Raw genomic sequence first — 23502 nt, 5'->3', positions numbered from 1 at the left:
ACATGTTTTTCTCATGACCGCTTTCAAGGGAAGTTCTCTGCCTCATCATCCATTAATCATTTTTCCTTCTACCCTTCTTTCTTATTCAGCACAAAGCAAATCTCAAGGAGGAAACTGTTACTGTCAAAACTTTTAAACCAACTTCAAAGAAAAACAAATGAAAAAGCCATAAACTAACTTATTGCCTTTAGGGTACTTCAGCTAGATAGGTTCCTTCATCAATGAGCTTTACCAGCAGGAAACAAGATATTTTAATCCAGTATCCTCCCATTGGCCATCTTTCAACTTGTACTACTTCTCATCAAATTTAAGTGATTTTTCATTCTGGGCTAAGCTGTATCAGCAAAAGTTGAATTTGACTCTAAGCATAAAAAGAGAAGCACCAATGCATTAACTTGACCGTGCTATTCAGTATTTTTACTGAAATAGCCAAGACAGACCTAACTGAACAATCTTGCAAGTTGTAACCCAAAATATTTGTATTTACTGGTGATAACGAACTCCATCAATATTTAGTCACTGCAGGTGCTGGTTATTGATTCACAGCAAGTGTCTGTTCCCTAGCCTAGCACCCATGCCTCAGCACCATCACATCACTGCCTGCAGCAGTGGCTGCAGCAGCAGCAGACCAAACCTTCTAAAGACAAAGCAGTCTGGGCAGTCAACCTTTTCACCACCTCTCTCAGCAAAAAGAACATCCTGGTGCTCAGATTCTTCAGAACTTCACATGCCAGTGCTTTTGGAAAACTCTGAGGCTCAATGCACTAATGTATGCCTGACATGACTGATCCCTTCCAAGTGTTGCCCTCTGGATAGCATCTGTCTCTCAAGGCAATGTGCAATCTGATGAACACTAGTACTTAGATTATGCAAAATAAATGCCAGGAGTTTACCAGACTTTAAAAGTTTTACCCACTGAGTTACAGAAGGACAGAGAATGCCTATCCTGACAAAATGCAAAACAAAAAGCTGATTTCATTTGAAAACTGAAAGTATGTGTACAGAGCACTTTAGTATGTAATATATTTCTCATTATTATTTATTTAAAACCTTTAAAATGTCAGAAGTAATTCTGTAGGAAGTCTTCTACAGCCATGTCTCCAATAGAGGGATTTAAAGTTCATGCAGATGTTCTGCATTTCTTTTGGCTTTCAAAAATATTACGAGGACCATGAACTTCTTAACAATACTATCCCAACAACTCCAAGAACTGTTCTGTGTAAGTAAATGGGCAAGGCAGGGGGTGAGCAGAACTGTATTTTAGGCATTGGCTACATGCAGCATTTAAACATCTACTCAGTTCAACTACTTTTGGTGATTTTGGTGATACTTAGTCTTCAATAAAAACTACTTTTAAAGTATCTTTGTATACAAAGATCCTGCAAATACTTCTATCAGACTTCAACAGCAAGTAAAATCACAGTATACTCAAGAAGTTCTCAAAGCTAAATTACTTGATCTTCTATGACTCTGTATGAGACAGCTTTGTTTAAAGGTACTGAACCTACAAGGACTATTCTGCAAGCACACAATTACACTTCACCACAACATGGACCAATGAATGGGAAGAACTCAGTCTTGTTAGCAAACACTTGAATAAATCATCCCCTTCTGCATTATTTAATTCCTACCCTTGATGTTTTCCCCTCTGACTGTAATAATTTTCAGAGTTACAGGGTGCTCATTTTTTTCTTTTATGACTGCAGTCGTCACGACACACAGAACAATTTCTAGAATCATGAAGCAGGTTTATTTTGCTAGAGGGAACAAAGTGACGATACGTGTTCCAAAACATGTCAAAGGTAAGTGAGTAAGAAAGGTGTGGTCTGCTTCAGCTAGTTACAACATTTAGACTTTCCAAGCCAAGGCAGCTGCAATGCTAGTGGCACAACCAGCATTCCTACTTTTTGAAAAGTGCTTAGCTCTGCCAGGCTATAATGTGGTGTACAGAATTGCCATCCTGTTTAATGTTTAACTCCAACTATTCTCAGATGTCCACATCTAGAGATATTTAATAATCCACAGCTTACTTATATTCCAAATAATATCTGCATAACAAATCTCCAGTAATTAAACTATACAAGAAACATAAAGGACGAAACGTAATTACTGTAAAAAATGACACTAAAAATATCACACAGCTACACTGAAAAACATTGAATATTTTATACAGACACATAATGGGTCTCTAGAGGAAATGTTCACCCACTTGAGTATACAACCTATAACAAGCATTTCATTTTCTTAAGAGCTGCTACTGTCATGATACCACAGAAGTATCTACTATAAACTAAAAAGGAAAAATAAAATCACTTTGAAATTCAATATAAAACTGAAATTGCTTTATGCCTCTCAGAAAGGCAACTCTTACAGTTAAGCACTGAGCATCACTACAGTTAAGAGCTGGGAATACCCACAACTTTAAGACTTAGAGCCTGAGCTTTATAAGCAACTGTCTGCTATTAATCCCTTAGTTATTTCTTTTAAAACTACTGAGTACAGTAGGGTGGATCATATTAACTGAAAGCCCAGAGGCATTTTGTTATTCCAATAGAACCAGAGCCCTACTTAAAGAAAAAACAAGGGGAAAAAAATTAAGAGTTCAACCAGATGACCTTATCTTTGAAATCACAAACAGAGCAATTGCTTTAGACCTTCATGACTTCAGCAGTCAAGTTCTCAGCATTGTGTGCATGGCAATAGCATTCACAATGCAACTTAACAAAGCAAGTTACAGTTTTCTTACTCTTTTTTATTTAATGTTTAAGTATTAAAAAGTCATGACACAAACCTGGGTCCACATGTCTAGAGCTTCTTCTAATTCCATTTGTTCGTTTCTGCAGAGCAAAAACAAGAATCAAGGATATGAATAAACATGTTTTCATGGAGGCTCATTGCAATCCTTTCATTCCCACAATCTACTCAGCAAAGCTGCTTTTCTTAAGTTATTTCCCCCAACCACCAACACAATTATCTTTATCTTGTAGAAAGATCACACTTTGAAAAATATTCTTAGTAATGTTGATGGAGTTTTCATATATCCCATTTTTTCTGACACTAGGCTAAAAGATTCTCAGTCCATAGAAGGTTTGTTCATACATTAACATATTTTGAAACTAAGAACAAAATTTTTAAATCATTTATGAATAGGATATGGGAAAAGCATGCAGTCTGGCATTATCTGCCCCAGATAACATCCACCAACACAAAAGTCAAAGCCACTTGCATTGCTTTAATAAGGTAGAAACATTCACTATTTCTACTTTAAACTGAAGTTAACTACAATTCCCCATGGAATGCTGAATTTTCTTATTTTCTGGGCAAGTATCTAAATATACTTAGTAACTTATCTGCCTCCCTAAAATTGGAGGAACCAGAGCTGTGTGAAATCAGAAACCCTCTGACAAGACTCTGATTATTTAGATTTCTTTTCTATATTTTATACACTAAGACATTTCCTATGGATCCCTGGATATTTCAATGTGAAATAATGCATATCTGCGAACTACTCATCTGCTTTTGCAAACTTGTTTTATCTGGCAACTTGCATGATGGTTCATGCATTTATTTATTTTTTAATCAAACCAAGCAGAGAAGGGCATGTTGCATAACAAAGGGAACAATTAGGTTGCTCTGATTTACTCGCCGTTGATATAAGCTGATGCAGGACACACACCAAGGCAAGCCAGAAAGCAGTAACCTGAGGCATAAGCAAATTACCAAGCCCTGTAGCAGGCAAGCAAAATCAAAAGCTGGTTTGAAAAGAGTTTTCATACTCTTGAGTCCTTGGACATATTCTCTCTGTACCCCACAAGCCTAATTAAAGAAAGGATACAAGTTCATCTGTAGTGGATAGAAAAAAAATTTAAAGCTGCTGCCACAATTAAGATAATAGTACTGGATAAAAACAAAATGCGAAACTATATCCTATATCCTTTTTTAAAGATGGAAACCATGTTACTGGTACAGATTGATACAGATTGGTGAGCAGCCACAGATTTGCACAAGAAAGAAAAAGGGGCAGGAATTGGAAAAGTTCAAAGGGAGACAGAGAAATTCTAAATTGAAATAAAAACAACAGAGGGACTGTGACAACTCAAGTCATATGCACCAAAGGACTGCCTGGAAAACAGTTTTAAGGAAATAGTTCTTGAGTTGTATGAAAACATGGCCAATACCCTTAAACATACTGAATTACCAGTAGATTCATTACTTTACTGGTATGAAGCCTAAATCCTTGATTTCCAAAGTGACAATTCCTCATCCATGCTTAAGTCTCCTTCTGGACAGAAAGAATTAAAGCAGACACTTAAATAGGAGTCTTGATAAAAATTAATGTAATCCTGATGTTTTGGATCAACTTAATAGGCAATAGTAAATCAATAGCTCCAGAAATCAGGCCTTTATTTTCCCAACAAGAAAAAACAGTATACCTATTTTTTCATCCAGACATGCATGAAACAGCTAACAGCTAACCACAGTTAGCTTTAGGAAGCCTGGCAGCCTTGTCCACTAAGTCCAGTAGATGATCTGCTCACAGCTCTCCAGCCATGCCTGCCAGCTGCAGGACTGGAAGGGTATCAGGCAAATGGACCACACTGTGATTCCTGTAGTTTAGAGTGCCCTTACTCAGCATATCTGTCAAGGCAGAGACACGAAAGGCTGGGCAGCACCTGGCCAGAGGCACAGCTGAGGATGCAGTGAGGCGAGCAGGCAGGGGCACAGGCAGGGGCAGAGGCTGGGCACAGGCAGGAAAGCCCTGTCCACTGCCAGAGCTACCCTGTCACAACAGGATTCCCCTGCAACACCCCCAGAGAAGGAGCCCCTCTGGGGCCCACAGCCAGGAGCTCACCAGAAGTTGCAGAGCTGCCTTCACCCATCCCCACCGCTGTCTGGGGTTACAGTGACACCCAAACAGCTCAAACATCAGAGAGCACATGGTCAGCCCTGAACCAGCCATGTCAGCAATAACATCCTCCCATTACCCCTATCAGCAACAACATCAAACACAGCCATGCTTATGGAGAGCAGCAACATTTATACTCATATGCTGTTCATAACTGGCATGTCATTTAAGCAATTACTATAAGCTTCTGATCTAAAATAGATGCTAGAAATTATTATGCTCTAGGTCTGAAGTGCTGCACCTCTTTTGTGAGATGGGACAGACAAAACCCAGCTGCTGTGCCCTCCTATACAGCAGTGAAGAGGCCCCAGGTGCTGGCCAAAAAATAACCCAGGGTGGCTTGCAGCCTTCCTAGGCTGACAGCAAGCTACAGAATGTGCATCACAGCAGCTCCTCTGTTCAGGTCCCATTCTAACATTCTCTCCAGATTACATAAACTCCATACCACAAGATACCTCTGCAACCATAGTCTTTTCACACGAAGAGACAAACCCTGCCCTACCAATCCTTCATCAGCTCACAGTTCTCTGGCATGGCAGAGAAAAAGAAAAAAATACTTTTAACTCTGCAGCCAGATTTTGTCTAGGAACAATAAGGATCTAACAACCACTGGTGAAGCAATATATGTTTTCTTACCTGTAGCTTAAAAAAAGCATCTCCACCTTTTTCAGTGCTTTCAGCACTGTCATTTCGCTGCAAGTTTCATTTGTATTTTGAGAAGACATTCATACTTAATCATGAACACCTTGTTGCTTAGACAACTTCTACAGCACTCTAAATATATCTGTTTGCAAATCCAGAAGAAAAACGTAACTTCTCTATCAGCATGTAAACAGAGCAATAAGGAGCTGTTATGTTACCAACAAAACAAACATCACAAGCAAAAGAAAAATCCTTACCTCATGTTTCACGTTTCCATGTTCTGAAACATAAGTAAAAATTGGCATTATTATTGATTGCAAATCGTTCACCTTTTATAGAGCAATCTCAGCCTGTGCTGCGTGGTGTTACAGAAAACCCTGCTGGCTCCCTTTGCCACCCGGTCCGTGCAGCCGCCCCAGAGCCCGGGCGCGCCGGGCGCTGTTGTGCAAACCCCGCCGCCCGCCCGGCGCTCATTGGCCCCGCCGGGCTGCGCCCATGGCCGGGGCTGGCTCCGGCTGCGGGGCACCCGCACGCTCCAGCAGCGGCACGGCAGGCCGGGACAGCACACCTGACAAACCCTGAGAACATTGTAAAAATGCTTGATAAATACCGCCTCGATGGGAACTCAAAGCTGCAGTACACACTTTTTTTCTTCCCTCTGTCTTTTCACAGCGTGACAAGGTGTATCAAGGTTAAATGCATACCTTTAGCTTCTATGTTTCATGTTCAATTCAGCATTGCATTAGTATACAAGAGACTGACGCCACTGGTGCTTTATTTGCTTTTAGTATAAATTTTGTGGTACTACTTAAAAACTAGGGGAAAAAAAAGTCTGTGGGACATGACAAAGGCTGCACAAATGCTTTAACACTTCAGGGCACACACACCACCACACATCACAAAAGGCATCTTTTTTACATGCCCTTTGAATGTCCAATCTGATAGCAGGTGTTTGGGTGCACCAAAGCAGACACAGCTGTATTTGCCTGTGCGTGCCTCTGGCGCTACACACGCCGCTGAGGCCCGGCACAAGCTGCACGTCCCTGTGCACTTCAGGACGTTGGAAAACTTTTACCGTAGGAACTTCTGAACAGGAAGGCATACCCCCGGAAAAACAAATGATAAACTCTTAACTGCAAGTTGCCTTTTGTTCCACTGAGAAAGGCTCCATTAGGCAGCGGAGTGTGGGAAAACAAAAGCGCGACGCGCCCAGGCCGAGCCCGCGGCTGCGCGCGGGGCCGGGCGGGCACAGCCCCTCAGCGCTGGCACAGCTCCCCTCACGTACGGCCGCAGTCCCGCGCCAGCGCAGCTCGGCTGCCACACACAGCACTTCTGCAATTACGGCCTTCCCAGAACGATTCCTTTGCACTTGTACAGGCAGCGAAGAGGAGAAAAATAAGCCCGCCCAAAGGAGGAGATGCAGGTAGTCTGTTGAGGTTTTCTAAGCAGCCTGAGGGAATTAGTTGCCCAAGTGCTGCTGAAATTCAATACAATTTTGATATTTCACAATCTGATAGGCCTTTCGGGATTTTTGCCAAAATCTGAATAAAATCTCTTCTTTTGAATGCTTGATCTCAGCATTATGAACGACTTCAAATGAAGGGAAGTCATACAGGTAAGTAGTTGCAAAGGAGGCCAAAACTTCACACCCAGACTTAGGGGTTTTCTTTCTTTTCTCTATTCTATTGACTTACCTTTATTTCAGCAAATCATTCATCAAAAAGTTGAAATGGAAATGTTGTTCTATCCTCCAATGGGAATGAATGAATGAATCTGATTTTTAAATGTTTCTGTTGAATATTTTTACCTCTAGAAAATATCCCAATTCCAACTAAATGAATGAGTTCCATCTGGTGATCAGAGCATCCCAAAGGTTTTTATAATAAATAATTTGGAAATTCAGTGATTAATTTTCAGTAAGTGAATAACAGGGTTCAAGAAATCACTGCATAAGAAGATAAATACCCCTGATCATTCATCTAAAACAAATTTCATTAACAGGGAAGTGAGGGATTTAGATTAAAAAGGAAACCAACACTGGTGGACCAAAATGCCATTTGTGGCTTCACTGTTAACACTACAGGAATAGAAAACAATATCCAATATCTGTATTTCCACCGAAAAGCCAATTCAAAAAATTAAGACTTGTCTTGTTATTTTATTACAATTTAAATATGCCTGTATTTCAGAATATCCTGTATTGAAATATGTGTATCATGTCCTCATGAAAGACCTGTTTTCCAAACATTACAGAAGCACAAGACCAAGAAAACCTTAATTTCTATTTTGGGGGGGGGGGGAAGTAATATCTGATGATATCTACCAGCAGAGATTTTACACATGACAACTTTAATTCAAGTTCCTGCTCACCACCAGTGTGCCAGTGAAATCATCAAGTGAGTCCTCAGGTCTGACAGCCACTTAATTAATGGCATAGTTCAGCACAGTTTGGGGGTTTTTCTTGTTTATTCACTGAAGCTATATTACCATTGGGTCACATTTTGATAATTATATTTTACTACAGAAGCAAGAGGAGCAGCAGCTGGCCTCAGTAAGTGAGGGAACAGAGCTCAGAAAATGGGAATAAGCTGCTCTTTAGGGATGCAACAGAGCAGCTGGATTTGCACACCAACTAAATGGAGAGTAAATAAAAAGTATAAAGTAATAAGCTACTCACCTTTCTGTTTTAAAACAAACACAAAATATTTAAAATGCAGGAACCATAAATTAAGTCCCTTGGAAGAAGCTGTGGGACCACGTGTTCCTTTCCAGTCATTGCTCAATCAGAACAAAATTAGAAATGTGACCCAGATGTACCACACTGTAGGACCTTAAAAAATATCAAGCGACCTAACTGGCTTTTGTTCAGGTTGAGCAAGAATCATTAGTTAGGCAATACAGCTCAACCTCTGTTGCAGTTTTTTAAAAAGTGGTATAACTCCAATGAACTTTGTGAGATTTGAGCATTTACTTGTCAATTCAGTTGACACAAGAGGTTTGGAGGAGAGCCAGCAACTTTGCAACTATTGATTAAGTCAGCAAAAATATAAATAGTGAAAGCTGCTGGTTTCTTTTGAGATGTCAAGACCACAGGCTTTTCATGAATAATCTCTAATATGCTGTAGCAAGCAATTAGGACATGAACAGCATGGACTGTATCATGCACGTTACTGTATGAAAGCAATTCTAAGCTTAACCCATTCATATGCCAACACTGTCTTTTAAGCTCATCTCACAGTCAAAGAAACTTCTCCGTCTAAAGAAATATAAGTACCTTTACAAATGAAATTATCCAAATAAGAAATCACCCATAAATTAAGAAAGATTTACTATAAAAATGACCATCTCATGTTTTTCTAATCTATTTATGACCTGATGAAACATGCCTTTAACATTCCCTGGGAAAAGCAATATAAAAAAGAAAATTCTGTGGGTTTGGCACTGTATTTAAAATATTCAAAACACCTTCAGATTCTAAAATCATTGGAGGTTTCTCTAATTGAAATATTCAATAGTCAGTAGAACCAGCAAGTATTTGCCTGAGAATACTAAACTGAACATAATTTGATGGACTTGGAAAAATTCCAGTCTAGAAATAAAAATGAATTGTTGATTCTGCCAGTTTAGACTAGAAAACAGACTGGAGTTCTTCAGTATGTTCTGGGCAGAGTGATACTGTTTTATCAATCCTATGAGGCCTCTGAAGAAACTGCAAGGGACACAGGGTCTGTACAATAAAAGTGGGAACAACAGCGTCTCCCTTTGGCTACTAAAGGTGTGTCTTATTCACGCTTGTTTACCCAAGGCCCCAGTCTTAAGCATTCCCAGACACAAACCCTTCCAGCCAGTGGGAGAGCATCACCAGATGAGTGAAATTGCTCTGTGCCATGAAATGACATAGGAATGCAATCGAGAAGCTAGAAGATGTAACAAGGGAGAGGAGATGCCCTCATAGCTAGCAGAGAATAGAACACCACATGTGTCTTCACAAACGGCTTTTTGCAGAAATATGTGCATCCATTTTCTAATCCTTGTGTTTAAGGATTTCATAGTCTGTTTAAGATCGTACAATCAGACTCAAAGGAATTCATCAGAACATTAGCAAGGATTCCAAATCACAGAAAGATTAAGTGATAGGGCAGAAAAGTAAAATACATGAAAATGTAGAGGACTATTTGAGGATGTACAGGATAGCATTTTAGGGGGAAAAAATACCTTGTTAAATCAATAATGACAGAAACAAGCACAGAGGACTTCAACTAGCACTGCTGATTTACAGCAGCAAGGGCCGAGCAGCAACCAAGAAAACCTTGGGAAAACCCAAGGGCTAAATGCAATCATTTTGTTCTGTTTATTAATTCAACTGATTAACTCTGCATCTTTTATCACTAAAATTTCTACAATCTGCTGAACTGGCCTTCTTTGAAGCAAAACATCTGAAGAACTGGCATATGTTTGTGTGTAAGGCATAGCATGAGAACACAGCAGTTTATCTTCAGATTTTGTCAATGTTTCTCTCATAAGTGTATCATCTAAATCTGACACTTAATAATTTTGTCATTCAGAAGGTTTCATCTATCTTTGGATGTCTGTCTTTTGAATTTTCACGAAGTGCGACTTGGAATGAAATTTTAAAATATTTAATCCACTCAGGAAAGTTCTAAGCGTCATTTCAGAAAGGCTGGCAAAAACATCTGCTCATGGTCTATAAAGAAAACAGAATCATAAACTTTACAAAACCAGAAAATGCTGAGGAAAATTCAAATGCCTTTGAGAAACCTAATGGCATATTCCCACTGCAGTGCTTTGAACTCTGATCACCTTTTTTCAAATAAGCCTCTAGAAGTACAAGAAGTCGACAGAATAGGAATGAAAATTATTTGAAACATAGAAAGAATTAAACCTATAAAAAGATAATAAAAAAATTTGAAACAGTTCCATTTAGGGAATATACTATTAAGAAGTCAAAATAATTTATCATAGAGAAGCAGTCAGTCAAGACTTCTGACAAAAACCCAAAGTGACATGTTCACAGAGAACTCACTGTTCTAACACTCTGAAATGCAGTGCAACATTTCCAAACAGAGAAGCCATGCAAAACTATTAACAAGTTGTAAAAACTCTTTGAACACCAAAAAAGAAAGGAAGAAAGTTTAACAGGATCAAGCAAGGAGCATCATTCCTGGACATTGTCTACCACACAGAGGATATGCACTTTGCTATGAAGCATCTGGAATAGCATTGTCACTGAATGACGGAACACCAGATTAAACAGAAAATACATATATCTACACATATATAGATATACATTCCATGTCTGTAGCCATAACTAATACCACATGACTCAGGAATAATAGTGTCCAGTTTCCCAAAGGATGATTCAGTTTAATGTATATTATACCCTGTGAAAAAGATTGTAATAGTCCCCTATTAAAAAATGTGAGGAGAAAAAACAAAACCAACAAAACAAAACAACCCACCAAACATAGCAATACAATAAGGGATTGTGCTGCTCTAAAAGCCTTTGCTCGTTTCCCACAAGAGCAGCAAATGACAGTGCTAAAAAAAGTCTATTGATCTTAAATTAATTTCTCTAAATATTTCAAAATAAAAGTATTCAAAATTAAAACCATGTTAGAATTTTGTGCCTATAGAGCATACTTCTACAAAGTGCAGTGAAAATGTTGAATTTTACATTATATCCTTATGTCTGCATGCCTTTAATAATATTTCATAGCTTAGCAGGCATGAAAGATAACTTATGGGAGACCTCATTTCTCAGCATAGCTCTGGAATAGTTAAAGGACAAAAAATAGTTCAAGTTGCACTGACCAATATTTCAGAGTCTGAATTGTCTCATCCCTTTCTGGCTCACACAGGGAAACAGGTACTGATAAAACTCCTTAAACCTTTTCTGTGCACATTGTGAATGGCCAGGACTGCTCAATCAACACTTCTTTCTTTAAAGCCAAGTAAAGGGTAAAAGTGGAAAACAGTAGAGAAAAACTTAAGGATTTCCTTTCCTACTCATTGGCCAAAGTCCCTTTACCAGGTGGAGGGATGACACATTTTCAGCTAAGTAAGCAAAACCCCTTGCCTTTCCATGCTCATAAAGTAAGGGGAAGTATGCAAGAGTGCAGTTTAGAGTTGTTTTTTGCAGCTATGATCATAGAGCAGACTGTAAGGAAAGACAAAGCTTAGAACCTCCTGTCTTTCTGCCTCAAGAGCAGGTAGGAGATGCACAGCTCTCCTGTCTTGTATGAGAGCTGCAGCAATCGGGGAGTCTTTGCACAGAAGAAAAAAAAGACTGAGAAGAGAAAGTGAAGTTTGAAGAGAGGACAGAGGGCTGAACACCGGATGTAACCAAAACACGTAACACAAAAAGGGATCTTAGAAATTCAGTTGCTTGCAATTTCAGTACAGTATAATTCTACAAACGTCAGGAAGATGATTTAAAGTAAAATCCAAAATACCATTGTGCTTCATTGAAATTTTAAAATTACAATTTATTCCACTTACAAAGAAGGAGGCATGTGATTTGTTGTTACTGTTATTTTGTTCTCTCTAGCAAGTCTACAGCATTGCTTAAGTATGCAAGAAAACTAAAAGAAATCAGACCTTCTGTTATCTAGGCATTTATGCTCATTCTTACTGATGCATGTTGCACCATATGTGTCCACAGATATTTACAGAGGAACAGAAAGACAAGCTCCTGCCTCCTGGGGTGCCAGCTATCCAATTAAAATAGAAACTACAGAAGAGATTAAAAGAAAAGGAGCAAGACAAAGAAAAAAAGTAGAAGTAGGGGTGGTTTATACCACAGAAGACAGTTCTTTTGTAAAGAACAATATGTGTTTGTTTTTTCACTCTATTAATTTCAAGTAATTGCTTTAAAAATACCATTTTTAAGATAATTTTAAATATTTATTTTCCTTAGAATATCTGCAGGAGGTTCTGTGAAAAGCCTGTGTTCTAAAAAGGGTTTCAGTCAAATACTGTGATTGCTTATATGATTTTCAGATCTGCAGAAGATTATTTGTAAAGAGTTCACTTGGAGGATAGCATGGAAGATCTCCAATACAGAAAAGCAGCTGAGGAAAAAAAAGTTTACTGAATAGAGCACAAGTCAGTGCCTGCCGTTCTGTTGATTTCTTGGAAGACTGGGACAGGTAATTAGCACAGAGAGCCAAAAGCCAAGTAGAAATCAGAAGTCCTGCACACAGGAACAAAGAAACGAGCTTATACAATGTTGAAAGGAACAACAAGCTAGAGTCAAAATTTGGAAACAGCAGCTTAGTAAAGAGCAGTGGTTGAAGTCATCATGTAATTCAAAAGTGGGAGAGAGAGTACCTCTGCAAAAGCACTGTACAAAGATTGTAGAGACTAATGTCAAAAAGATAATAACCCAAGGGAAGAGGTTACAGTAGCTTATGTGAATTATGTGATACATGAGAAACTTCACAAATTGTTATGAAATAATTCTGGAAACAAATGCAAAGATTAAGTGAGAAAGATACCTAACTAGAAACTTCCCCAACATATAGAACTCTACTTTCCAAAAATCATCATGTGGTCCCAATGGCTTTTCTTTTTTAAACAAAACAGCAATTCAAAATATTCTCCAATAAAAAGAATATTTGAGAAGCTGGACAAAGGGAAGAGTCGAAAATGGCACTAGGATTATGTGACTGTAGCAATAGTGTAACAAACTCACTGCCACCACAGAGTAGGTTCAGGGAAGGTTGGCCAGTGATGGGGGCTAACACTGAGCACTAGCAGTGGGAGATCCAGAAGATGTCAGAAAGAGATTTACAGGTATTATACTGAGCAGAACGAGAAGATGCCAGATTTTTGGAGTTATTTGTGGGAGGCCAAATGGTAGTTGAAATCAAAAGTTTCCTTAAGGTCCCAAAGAGTAGAACAGCAGGAGAAGTGCAAAGTGACAATGGCCAGGGAAGAACTTCACAGACCAATTGATTAAAAGCAGAAAAAAAAATAGTTCTTAAGTGTGGGAAGTAGAGAGCCATCAATCACCTTTTTGTGAATATTGTGAGTGGACAGAAACCATGGAAACTGAAGAGATGAAAGAGGAAGCTGAGGCAACACAAACAGCTTTAGGAACTGAGAGGAAAATATGAAAATTGACATAGACATAAAGGGAGAAGCACAAGGATGATAGATGATGTGCTGTACTGTAGGTGTTACATATGAACCGTCCACAACTGAAACAGGAGCAATTCCTGTTTTATGTGACATTGACGAAGAAATTTGGTTTGACCTGTAACAGTTCTCTCCTACTTTGGAACATTTCAATTTAGTAACAATAAAAATCCCTAAGAATCCTAAATGCAATTCTAATTGTGCTTATAAATGGTAGTTTCACAAGTATGCATGTTACAATAAACACAAATTAGAGGTAAATTAAACCTTAATTATATCTAGAAAGTTTTACGTCCTAATTAAAAATGGTATTCTAACAATAAAAATGACTTACCACCTAAATTAGCCCTGCCACAATTGTCTAGTCTTCCTAAACATTCTTTGTGTGCTCCAGCTCCACACTTAGAACATAAATAGCCTTGATAAAATGTTCCCCTGTAAAATAAAATCAGGTAGTGATACATTAGAGGTGACAAATTCCACACATAAAGGACATAAAAGACATGGCAGAAGGTATTAGAAGTAATTTGTTGTCCTGCATAATGATAGTCCTTAAAGGCTTGAAAAAAGTGACAACTGACAAACAAGTAGCTCATCTGCTTTCTGTCACTACTAGCCATTTAAAAATCACAACCAGACAGTTCTTTCAGACTCCTAGTAGAATAATAACCTCCATTTCAATGTAATCCAGAGCTACTTTGGAACAGTACACTTGAAATTGTACCATTATACATCTCTCCTACTACAGATCTACACTTCACTTCATCTCAGTGGGAATTTGCCTAGGCACCACGAAGAAAAGGATCCAGTTCAAGAGAGTTGCAAGTTTTAATGTATATTTAAGCATTAAGTAGTTTTTAGGCTATATGGCAAATCTTCTTGACTTTAAATTTGTTCATTTTTTAAAATACATATATTATGGACACTTCAAGTAATATTCAGAGCTGCTAATTCCTCCAAATGTCTCTGTTCCACAAGGTGCCACTTGGGAATACCCAGCTGGTGGCCCATGAAGAACCAGGCAGCATCCTGGGGGCTGTGTCCTGAATACACAACAGCTGCTCAGCAACAGCAGTTGGTGCAGATCCAGTAACTCAACTACACTGCTCCAAAGTCAGGAATTAGCCCTCCTGACTTGTAAGTTTAGAAGGTCTGCACTATTGTTCATAGTTACTTAGAACTTATTGCATTGAGGGGGAAAAATAAGAAAAAAAATTAAAATAAAATCTCTGAAAATCCAGATCAGTCTGACTAGTCAGGAAAAGCCTGTGCTTGACACAGGCACTACCCACTCTCAAATGCCCTTGCTAAAATGCTGGGGCTTCATTTATAACAATATCAACAATATGCAACATAGAATCATAGAAGGCTTTGGGTTGGAATGGATCTTAAAGATTATCCAAACTCTCTGGCATGGACGAGGACACCTTTCACTAGACTGGGAATCTGAAAGCCTTATCCAGTCTGACCTTGCAGGGGCAGTGAGGGGAAGACCACCACCCAAAAAAACATTTACAATACCTCAGAAGCATCTGACAGACTTTGCAAGATGTCACCCGACTGAAGGTATGCATTTTGAACTCATGAAAGCTTGTATCTGCATAGTCTGGCCGGATGTTTGACCTAAAAACAAAATTTGAAAATATACATTAAACGAAATCTAGAACATGAAGCAACGCTCACAGCAGGAAATCTTAATCCACACACAACTTGTTTTATTTAGACTTTAATGTTTTTCACTGACAAGAACCAGAAGTATGGACTTTACCAAACACCTTGAAATCTGAATTACTGTGTAACAGACTTCTTAAATATACCCTACAACTACCTTAGCTGTCAAAATAAATAGAAAACAAAACATCTGGTTTTTATTCTTGTTTGATTAACTAGGATCATTCTCAACAATATTTTATTATGTGAAAGCACAAGGAAAAGCAGCTCACAATCTGAAAATCACCGTATTTGAAAACATTAGCAGCAAATTTAGGACAGTTAGGTCATAACTATGCAGCAATATACTGGATAACCTGAGTACTTTCAAAACCATTAAAAAATATTCACCAGGATTTGGTTAGCCTTGTTTAAATGTGTTGCACAGTGCCCACATCTGTAGATGCACACAGTAAATTTAACAAAATAAAAGATCACTATTCACACTGCCAGGATACCAACACACTACTAGCAGACTTATTTCCAAAGATAAGATTTACGTACAAAGCACTTGTCCATTACCATATTTATGTTTTCTTTACCTTCCCTTTTAAAAGCAGTAGTATAATTTAAATGTGACACACTCATTTGTTGTACCAGTGACTGTTGCCCTGAGAATCAGGCCTTTTGATATTGTTTTCATAATTTCTAGCCACTTTCCCAGGAAAGTAACTATAAACATAAATGTTTATATATCCCATTAAAGATATGCTTTTTTGATGGACGTCTCTCACAGCCAGCATGGTTGGGAAGGTGGTAACCTGACTATTCAATCCCTGGTCGTTGTCGAAAATCTATACATACTGAAAGGACAGAATAAACGTTCTTTCATCACACTTCGAGGTGCACCTGTGTAAATGATTTAGTGTTCAACAGTGACAAGTGACTGTTTTCAGATTTAAATTTTATTAAGTAATCTATTCAATTTTTTCTGTCATCTGTCCCATTTTGAAGACTGAATGGGAGAACAGGCATTTTCAATTAATTTCTTTCTTTTTTTTTTTTAACTCAGTAAGATCTCCAAACCAGCTTAACACTGTCTATATATACATATATATATATAGTAAGGGTTAATTAATGTTTTACTATTATATATATTAGAATGTTTAGGACTCCATAAATTTCTGGGATTTTTCTATCAAAAACATAGCAAGGCATGATGCATAGGAATTAAAATACTAAAAAAATCATGAAGGCAGGAATGCAAGAATATACAGTACTCAAAAGAAAAACCAGAAGCTTTTTCCGACATAGAAAATTACATATTCTTCCATTAAACTTGGAGATACTTATAAGTTTTGTTCTTAAGTATCATAACTAACTTCCAGACTAAAACTCAGACCAACCACAAATTGTAACACAAAGATAACCATGCAAGCATCACTCTTCCTTGGATGGAATTAAAAGGCTTACAAAAAAACATTCAAAGAATCTGTTTAAGTACCCAGTGTCAGAAAGGTCAACCTTCAAATTCAGCTGCTGAAAATGAACATGCTGAAAATGAAACTGTACTCAAAAAGCAAAAGGAATGCAAGAACCCAGAGAATAATCTTACAATCAGTACTGTTTTAACTACCTCACTTGTGTCTCTCTTTCTGCTCTAACATGCAAGATGTCAATTCCACAACTCCTGCTCACTGAAACAGGTGTGCATACTACCCATCCACAGCAGGAAGGTACTGTAGCTGGATAAAACTTATCTTGTAAAGAACTTTTTAAACCAGGAGAAAAATAATCATTTTTTGGCTCTTAACTAGATACAGCCTGTATTTCATAACATGTCTGCTAGAGGGCTGCCAAAACTTCTTAGGCAAAACTCCAATCCTGAAAAATCCCTAGAACAAATTGCAGTACTTCAGTCCCAACAAAAGCTCATTTTCATTGACCATTTGGTTCAGACCAGGACATCTTGCAGAACTACATTCAACATATAAGCCAAAAGTGCAAGACTCATGAGATTGAAAGCATATCAAATTAAAACAACCTGACCATTTTTCAAGAACAACCAAATAAGAAATTCTATTCATTTAATTAGAACAGAATCAATCTTCTAAAAATAATAAGCATAAGTGGATCAAAAGAAAATTACAACCTCATACAGACATGGATGTGACTACATGACTTTCTTCCATATGTAAAAATTCACTTTCATTCTTCTCTCAGGCTATCTTCCACAAAGATTGAAGTGCATAAACTATGCAAAATATACCTCTGATTAATAGGACAAAGATGATACACTGTATTCATTCTTCTTTATATTAAAAGCAGTATTTGAAAAGAACAGTGCAAAGTAAGAAACTGTATGCTTACTCGGGAGACAGAGTGCTGTAAAGTGAAACACAGTATGTAAAGATAATTAGTGATACAACAAAACTGAGAAAAATAAAATCAATGTGTGCTGTCTACTGCAAATGTGGGAATAAGGAAAACTCTGTAGAACATTTAGCATAGTGCTACTGTGGGCAGGAAAACTCTTGCACATTCTGCTACCAGATCAGTAATGCTGCATTATGGCAAATCCAGTTCTGTAGTCCCATCACACATCACATCAGACAAGCCTGGGATGATGCACTATAGCAGCATGTATGAAACAGCAAGCCTTTAAATGTAAAGGCAGAAACTTAATGAATCTAGGGGTTTGATATTTTAGTTTTCAATATATTTCTTTTCCAAAATCAAATACAACACAAAAATAATCCAATTTGATTAATATTTGAAAGTTTCCAACTAGAGATTAAGTACAGATAATCTGTGACTAAGTCCAAATACCACAAGGACCATAGGATTTTTTTTCCACAAAACCTTTCAAACTGAATATAACATCCTATGTTTTGAGTTTTCAGATGCAGCAAATAAAGCTGATAATATGAAAAAGTCATGGCATAGCATACAACTTTTTATAGCCATGTCCAACCATAGAGAAGCTCTTTTGGTTACAGCAAGGAAGCCTTACACTGATACCCTCAGAAGAAAGCACAGCTCTCACAACACAGTAAAGGGAACATTTCATCCTTCTCAAATCTTCTTTTCTCTTTTACTTCCCAACCTATAGGCATATCGCAAGACAGAAAAAATTCCAAGTACTTACGTCAATATTAATATTGATCCTAATACTATTTTCCTCTTTAGAAGAAGGATTTCTTGTTGGAGACAAAAAAAAAACCCAACAACCCAGACATGATTGTTAGCAAAATTCAAATGTATTGAAGCAATTAGCAAAACTTATTTTGGGTTTTACACTGGGTTCCTTCACCATCATAGTGGGACAGCCAAGCCCTCCTGCCAACTCCTCAGTCCCTCCTACCACAACCACTGCTATTATGGGGTGCCCCAGGCAGGAAAAGAAATTTATTTTCTATTTCTGCTGTCAAACAAGCTTGATGAGTGGCCGGAGCAGGCAGTCACTCATACACCAGAAATACTTAATCTGAAGTAAATAGTGACACAGAACACTTTCCTCATTTTATAGTAAAACTCTCTTACTTTTACAACCAACAGCAATGTGGGGAGGGAAAAGCAGTTTCCCTTTGTCTCTCCTACTTTTTCCCCAGGCAGTTTTAACTCCCCCACTCTAGCACAGACAAAATGTCAATGTGAATCTGTTATTAGGACAATTTTTCCAATTCTCTCCTCAATTCAGCACCAGAGGTTTTATAAGGGACAACCACAAGTGGCCCCTCCTGCACAGTGCTGGAACCCCATAGCCAGATTTACTCCAGTCACTACTCCTGCAATGTCCTTGGGCTGTCCCTGAGCCTTCTGAGCAAAGCTTTCTCTTTCCAATTTACTTACAGAATATTAGTCCCACTGGGACCAATTCACTGCTTCACCACCAACCCAGACACCTGCAAGTGAGTATCTCACAAGTCTCTGTCACTTGGACATGCAGTTCTTGTCTCTGCACAAGCCATGGGAGCGACCATTCCAGGGGCAGAATGACCATCTTCTTCAGACAATCCTCCATCTCTGGTAGTCCCTTTGTCTTTAAAGGTTTGAAAGTTCAATGTAGAAAAGAGTTACCCAGGTATCTTATGCAATTGCTCTTCATATCATCAGCCTTTGGAGCACTCCTTGTGCACATGAAATATTCCCTTCTAAAAATATTCCCTCCACATTTGCATTGCCACTTCTTTGTACTGACTTGTTCTTTTCAGAAGAGGAAATCGATCATAGGCCAATCACATCCCACCCACATAATGCAACACCTTTATAAATGGTGTCAGGAAGTGTCATGTTATCAGGCGTTCCCCACAAGCCTCTGCAGACAAAATCTATTCCAGTAATCATCTTTGTCTAAATTACTGGCATAGCTGACCACAGAGTAATGATACAGATAGCCCAAAATTTCATGCCAGACAAGATGTCTAGGTGCTTACTCCTATACTTGAAGAATAAGGAATAAATTCAGTTGACTATCCTACCTCAAAATACCAAAAATAATTGATCATAGGAAAAAAAAAGAAACAGCTTAAACTACAATTTTCTCACGCTAGTGGCTGGGAGAACACATCACAGACTTAAAACTCATGCTTAAACCTCAAAACACAAACATATCACAATCAAAAGCCTAACACTTCAGTAAAAAAAAAAAACTATTAACCTTGGCAGTCTTGACATAGCCAACTGTGTAAGTTCTATGCCAAATTTTACAAATCTGAAGTTTGATTACCTTTGATCTAAAGAGTTGCCAAGGTGTAAGTGCAATGAAGTGTACATCATTAGTATCAAGCAACTGAGATAAGATTTGTTACTGTAATTTCCTTACTTAATCAAAACCATATTCTGATGAGAAGACATTTAAATCAGAATGTGTCTGAAAAGCAGTAGAATACCACAGGCATTTGGCTCTCTCATAGCAACAATTTAGTGTTTTATCAGCATTCTTACATTCATGTTTGTTTCCTACAAGGAAAACTATACAGATAACCTTCCACAACAGGCTGGAATAAACAAATAAATTACATCATCTTCAGGGGGGTGGGCACAAATGTTCTTTCTTTTATCGTCAGTTAAACTTCCTCTACACAGGTAGGGCTTACAAAATAAAATGTACCAGGAAAACTACTAAACATTCAGCCACAAAACTCAATCTTTTCTACAAAATCCATAATTACTACAAATGTTTCCCAGGAAAATAAATAAAAGGCTGAGAGCTTACTACATAGCCCCTTTATCCTGTTTTCCCATGTGGAAAATAAATATATTAAAATCCCATTAATCCAATTAAGTCTACATTTCCAGAAAGGACATATTTCTAAACCTATAAAAAGTTTTTTAAAGTCTTATAGCCTTATTTTATAAATTTTTATATACTGAGTATATCTTTCCTTGAATGTTTAGTACTTCAGACACTTCAGTATTAGCTTTGGAGACCGAGAACTACTGTCTCAAGTTTGTCTTGCATGGACATACTACTGAAAGCTTACTGGCTGCCAAATCTAACAGAAATATAATCAAGGGATAAAATGAAGTATTATGTTTGTTAGATTAATTAAATCCTTACAGAAAGTTTAAATATTAAATAGGAAATTAATAAAATGCAAACTACATGGCCTTTACTGAAAAAGAGTGTACAAAAGAGAAAAAGTGGCATTATGAAAATGCAAAGAGTAGAAGCAAATAGAATGTGGAGTCTTTGGCTCCTGGTTAAGAATGTCAATCTCAGCACAAAACAAGCAACAAGAAGCAACAAGAAGCTATTCAGCATCTATAATCTACCATTTTATGGCTTCACCTCCAGCAAGGAGTTAAAGGAAGGAGACTTCAGAACACAGCACAAGGGAAAATTCTCCTTCCTTTTATTGTAAATCTATTTACCATTGCATTTAATGCTACCAATTAGAAACTATAGTTTAAACAACCTCCAAGGTCCAGTGCTGTCCTCCACTAGTGACCAGTTCTCTCTTTCTCGCTGTTATTTTGAGGCCCATTTCTTTTAACTGCTTCCCTGGCAGCTTTTCAATACCAGCTTGACTTCAGCAATTAAGACCTTTACAGATTCCCCCCCTCCCTGGGTCTAGGCCATTGAAAAGGTGCTGCTTAAACCCACTACAAAAAATTCAATTAATGTTAAAAAATTGCTGCTCTGGAGTACTTAATTAAAAATTCAACTTCTCTTTCCCCAACTTCAAGTGTTTTGAAACTTTTTTTTTTCTTAAACTGGAAGGAAAAATGTATTACAGAAGGAAAAGAAACCTCTGAAATGAAGTCTGATATTCCTCAGATATATGCACACTAGAAGCACATCCATGCTTAATCAGAGCATGTTTAGGAAAAGAAAGATGATTTCACACAAAGAGAAATGGAAAAGAAACCCTTTGCAAACAGATCATAGAAGTTCCTTTCAAAAGTGAATTGGCAGCAAAACAAGACAGTATCAACAAGAGCAGGTGCTGAGCCAGATTCCCTTGGGTAGATCACTGCTGTTAAATACAGAGCAAGCAAAAGGCCTTGTAAACATCAACTGAATCAAGCCATTCTTACAGGACTGATGGGAAACGTCTCAGGTATCATTTGGGCCCAGAGATGTTCCTCCAGTCTCACATAGCTCGGTGGCACTGGCATCTTGGAGAGAAGAGGAACCTTCTCTTCCCTCAGCAGCAGTCCCACAATAGTTTTCTGAGTAACATGAAACAGCAGCAATTTCTTGGGTTGGGAACAGACTGTTGAGCAGGGCTCTACATAACGGTACAGTGAGACAGCTGCCCACCCTTTGGGGTTGATAGTTCTCCCAAAAGGGAAAAAACATGCTAGGAAGTTCTAATGGTGCTTCTTATTTTTGGGCTTCACTTCTTTTCACAGAAATACTATTTAGGTCAGGTCTCGAAGATCATTTTCCCACCTCAGTCTCTTCAAGAAATGCAATTGTGTCACAAGAAATTATGCAGAGTCCAGGTGTATGTACGTGCTTGAAAAATGTCCATCATTTTGGAAGTGCATTGTATTTGAAACTGAATAGGCATTTCACTTGATTAAAACTTGGCCTCAGAGAACAGTTAATGCATGTATGCCCACCTGTGAGCCCAGAGGCATAACAAATAAGGAGATGCATGAAGTATCAGAGAGAGTCTGCGATGAATTGCAATTGTTTTAAGTATTAAAAGGAGAAATACTACAGGGAGCTCAGATAAAACTCCATACCTTGAACTCTCCTCAACTCTCAACCTCAAGTTAGACCTTTGCATTTCAGAGCTGATGTTATTCTGCACTCCATGTTATGCTTATAATAATTTAAAATGCTCCATACAGAACTGTTCAGAATTATGGATACCCTGAGCACGAACTGCTGAAGATCATTTTCAAGTGTATGTGATGTGAAATCTGATGCTGTACTCATGCAGTGTAGCTTGTAAAGAAAATGGCACAAGTTAATACCTCTGCATACTGAAAAATTTTATTCCAGGTTTATTTATTGTGTAAAGAATTGGTATCACTGCAGAAAATGCAGCAGTAAACCCAGATCTAATGTAAGTATTTCTAAGATATTAGCTGCTAATAGAAATTATTTATGAAAACATCCTAAGTTAAAATTCCTATTTTGTGCCAAAGTGACCTCCTTTCAAAATTTTAAGCACCTTAAAATTTAGCCATGACAACTGGTGCTAAGCATCTCAGATTTTGGAAAACTTCACTAGCACTAAAATATAGCTATTGCCACATATTGAAATGCTACCTAGACAGTAATTAATTAATTAATTAATTAATGACAACCCCACAACAGTATGTTACTGTCAAACAGGGCTAAAACCTCTCAACCAAACATCATATGAAGAGTTTCATGCAAAGTTGGTCCCAGGACATGTTTGCCCTCGCTCCCTGCTGTGACATGCAGCAGACTCACCCTGAGGATCCCAGCCCCTACAAACAGAGCCAGCCTTACACGTGCACTATGCTTACTTTACACTCAAAACATTTCAGCTCTGTGCAACTATCACCATTTCAACTGGTCACACATCTAAGAGATAGGCATTTGTGCAATAACAAAGTAAGAGGGAAGAGAGAAAGCCACAAATAAGTAATTTGCAAATAAGTAAAATACAAATAAACATTCCTTTTTGAATCTTTAAAAGGATTTTGTTATTTAA

General features: G+C 37.9%; 1 protein-coding gene across 3 annotated transcripts in view; it reads right to left on the bottom strand.

Annotated features, from left to right (window-relative positions):
* VAV3 (vav guanine nucleotide exchange factor 3) overlaps positions 1 to 23502 on the bottom strand; it is a 153974-nt gene that overhangs the window by 47924 nt on the left and 82548 nt on the right. For all 3 annotated transcript variants that reach the window (XM_005520924.3, XM_014250905.2, XM_088060523.1), the window contains 4 exons: positions 15230 to 15331; positions 14043 to 14143; positions 5806 to 5828; positions 2792 to 2837 (listed from right to left, as the gene is read on the bottom strand). In XM_005520924.3, coding sequence (XP_005520981.1) covers positions 2792 to 2837; positions 5806 to 5828; positions 14043 to 14143; positions 15230 to 15331 — 272 coding nt within the window. The remainder of the gene's footprint in view (positions 1 to 2791; positions 2838 to 5805; positions 5829 to 14042; positions 14144 to 15229; positions 15332 to 23502) is intronic.

The sequence above is a fragment of the Pseudopodoces humilis genome, chromosome 10, assembly GCF_049639895.1.
Source record: "Pseudopodoces humilis isolate 2021_Gansu_Grassland_sample_001 chromosome 10, ASM4963989v1, whole genome shotgun sequence".
Taxonomy (NCBI): Eukaryota; Metazoa; Chordata; class Aves; order Passeriformes; family Paridae; genus Pseudopodoces; species Pseudopodoces humilis.
This window is presented reverse-complemented; position numbering and strand designations above follow the sequence as displayed.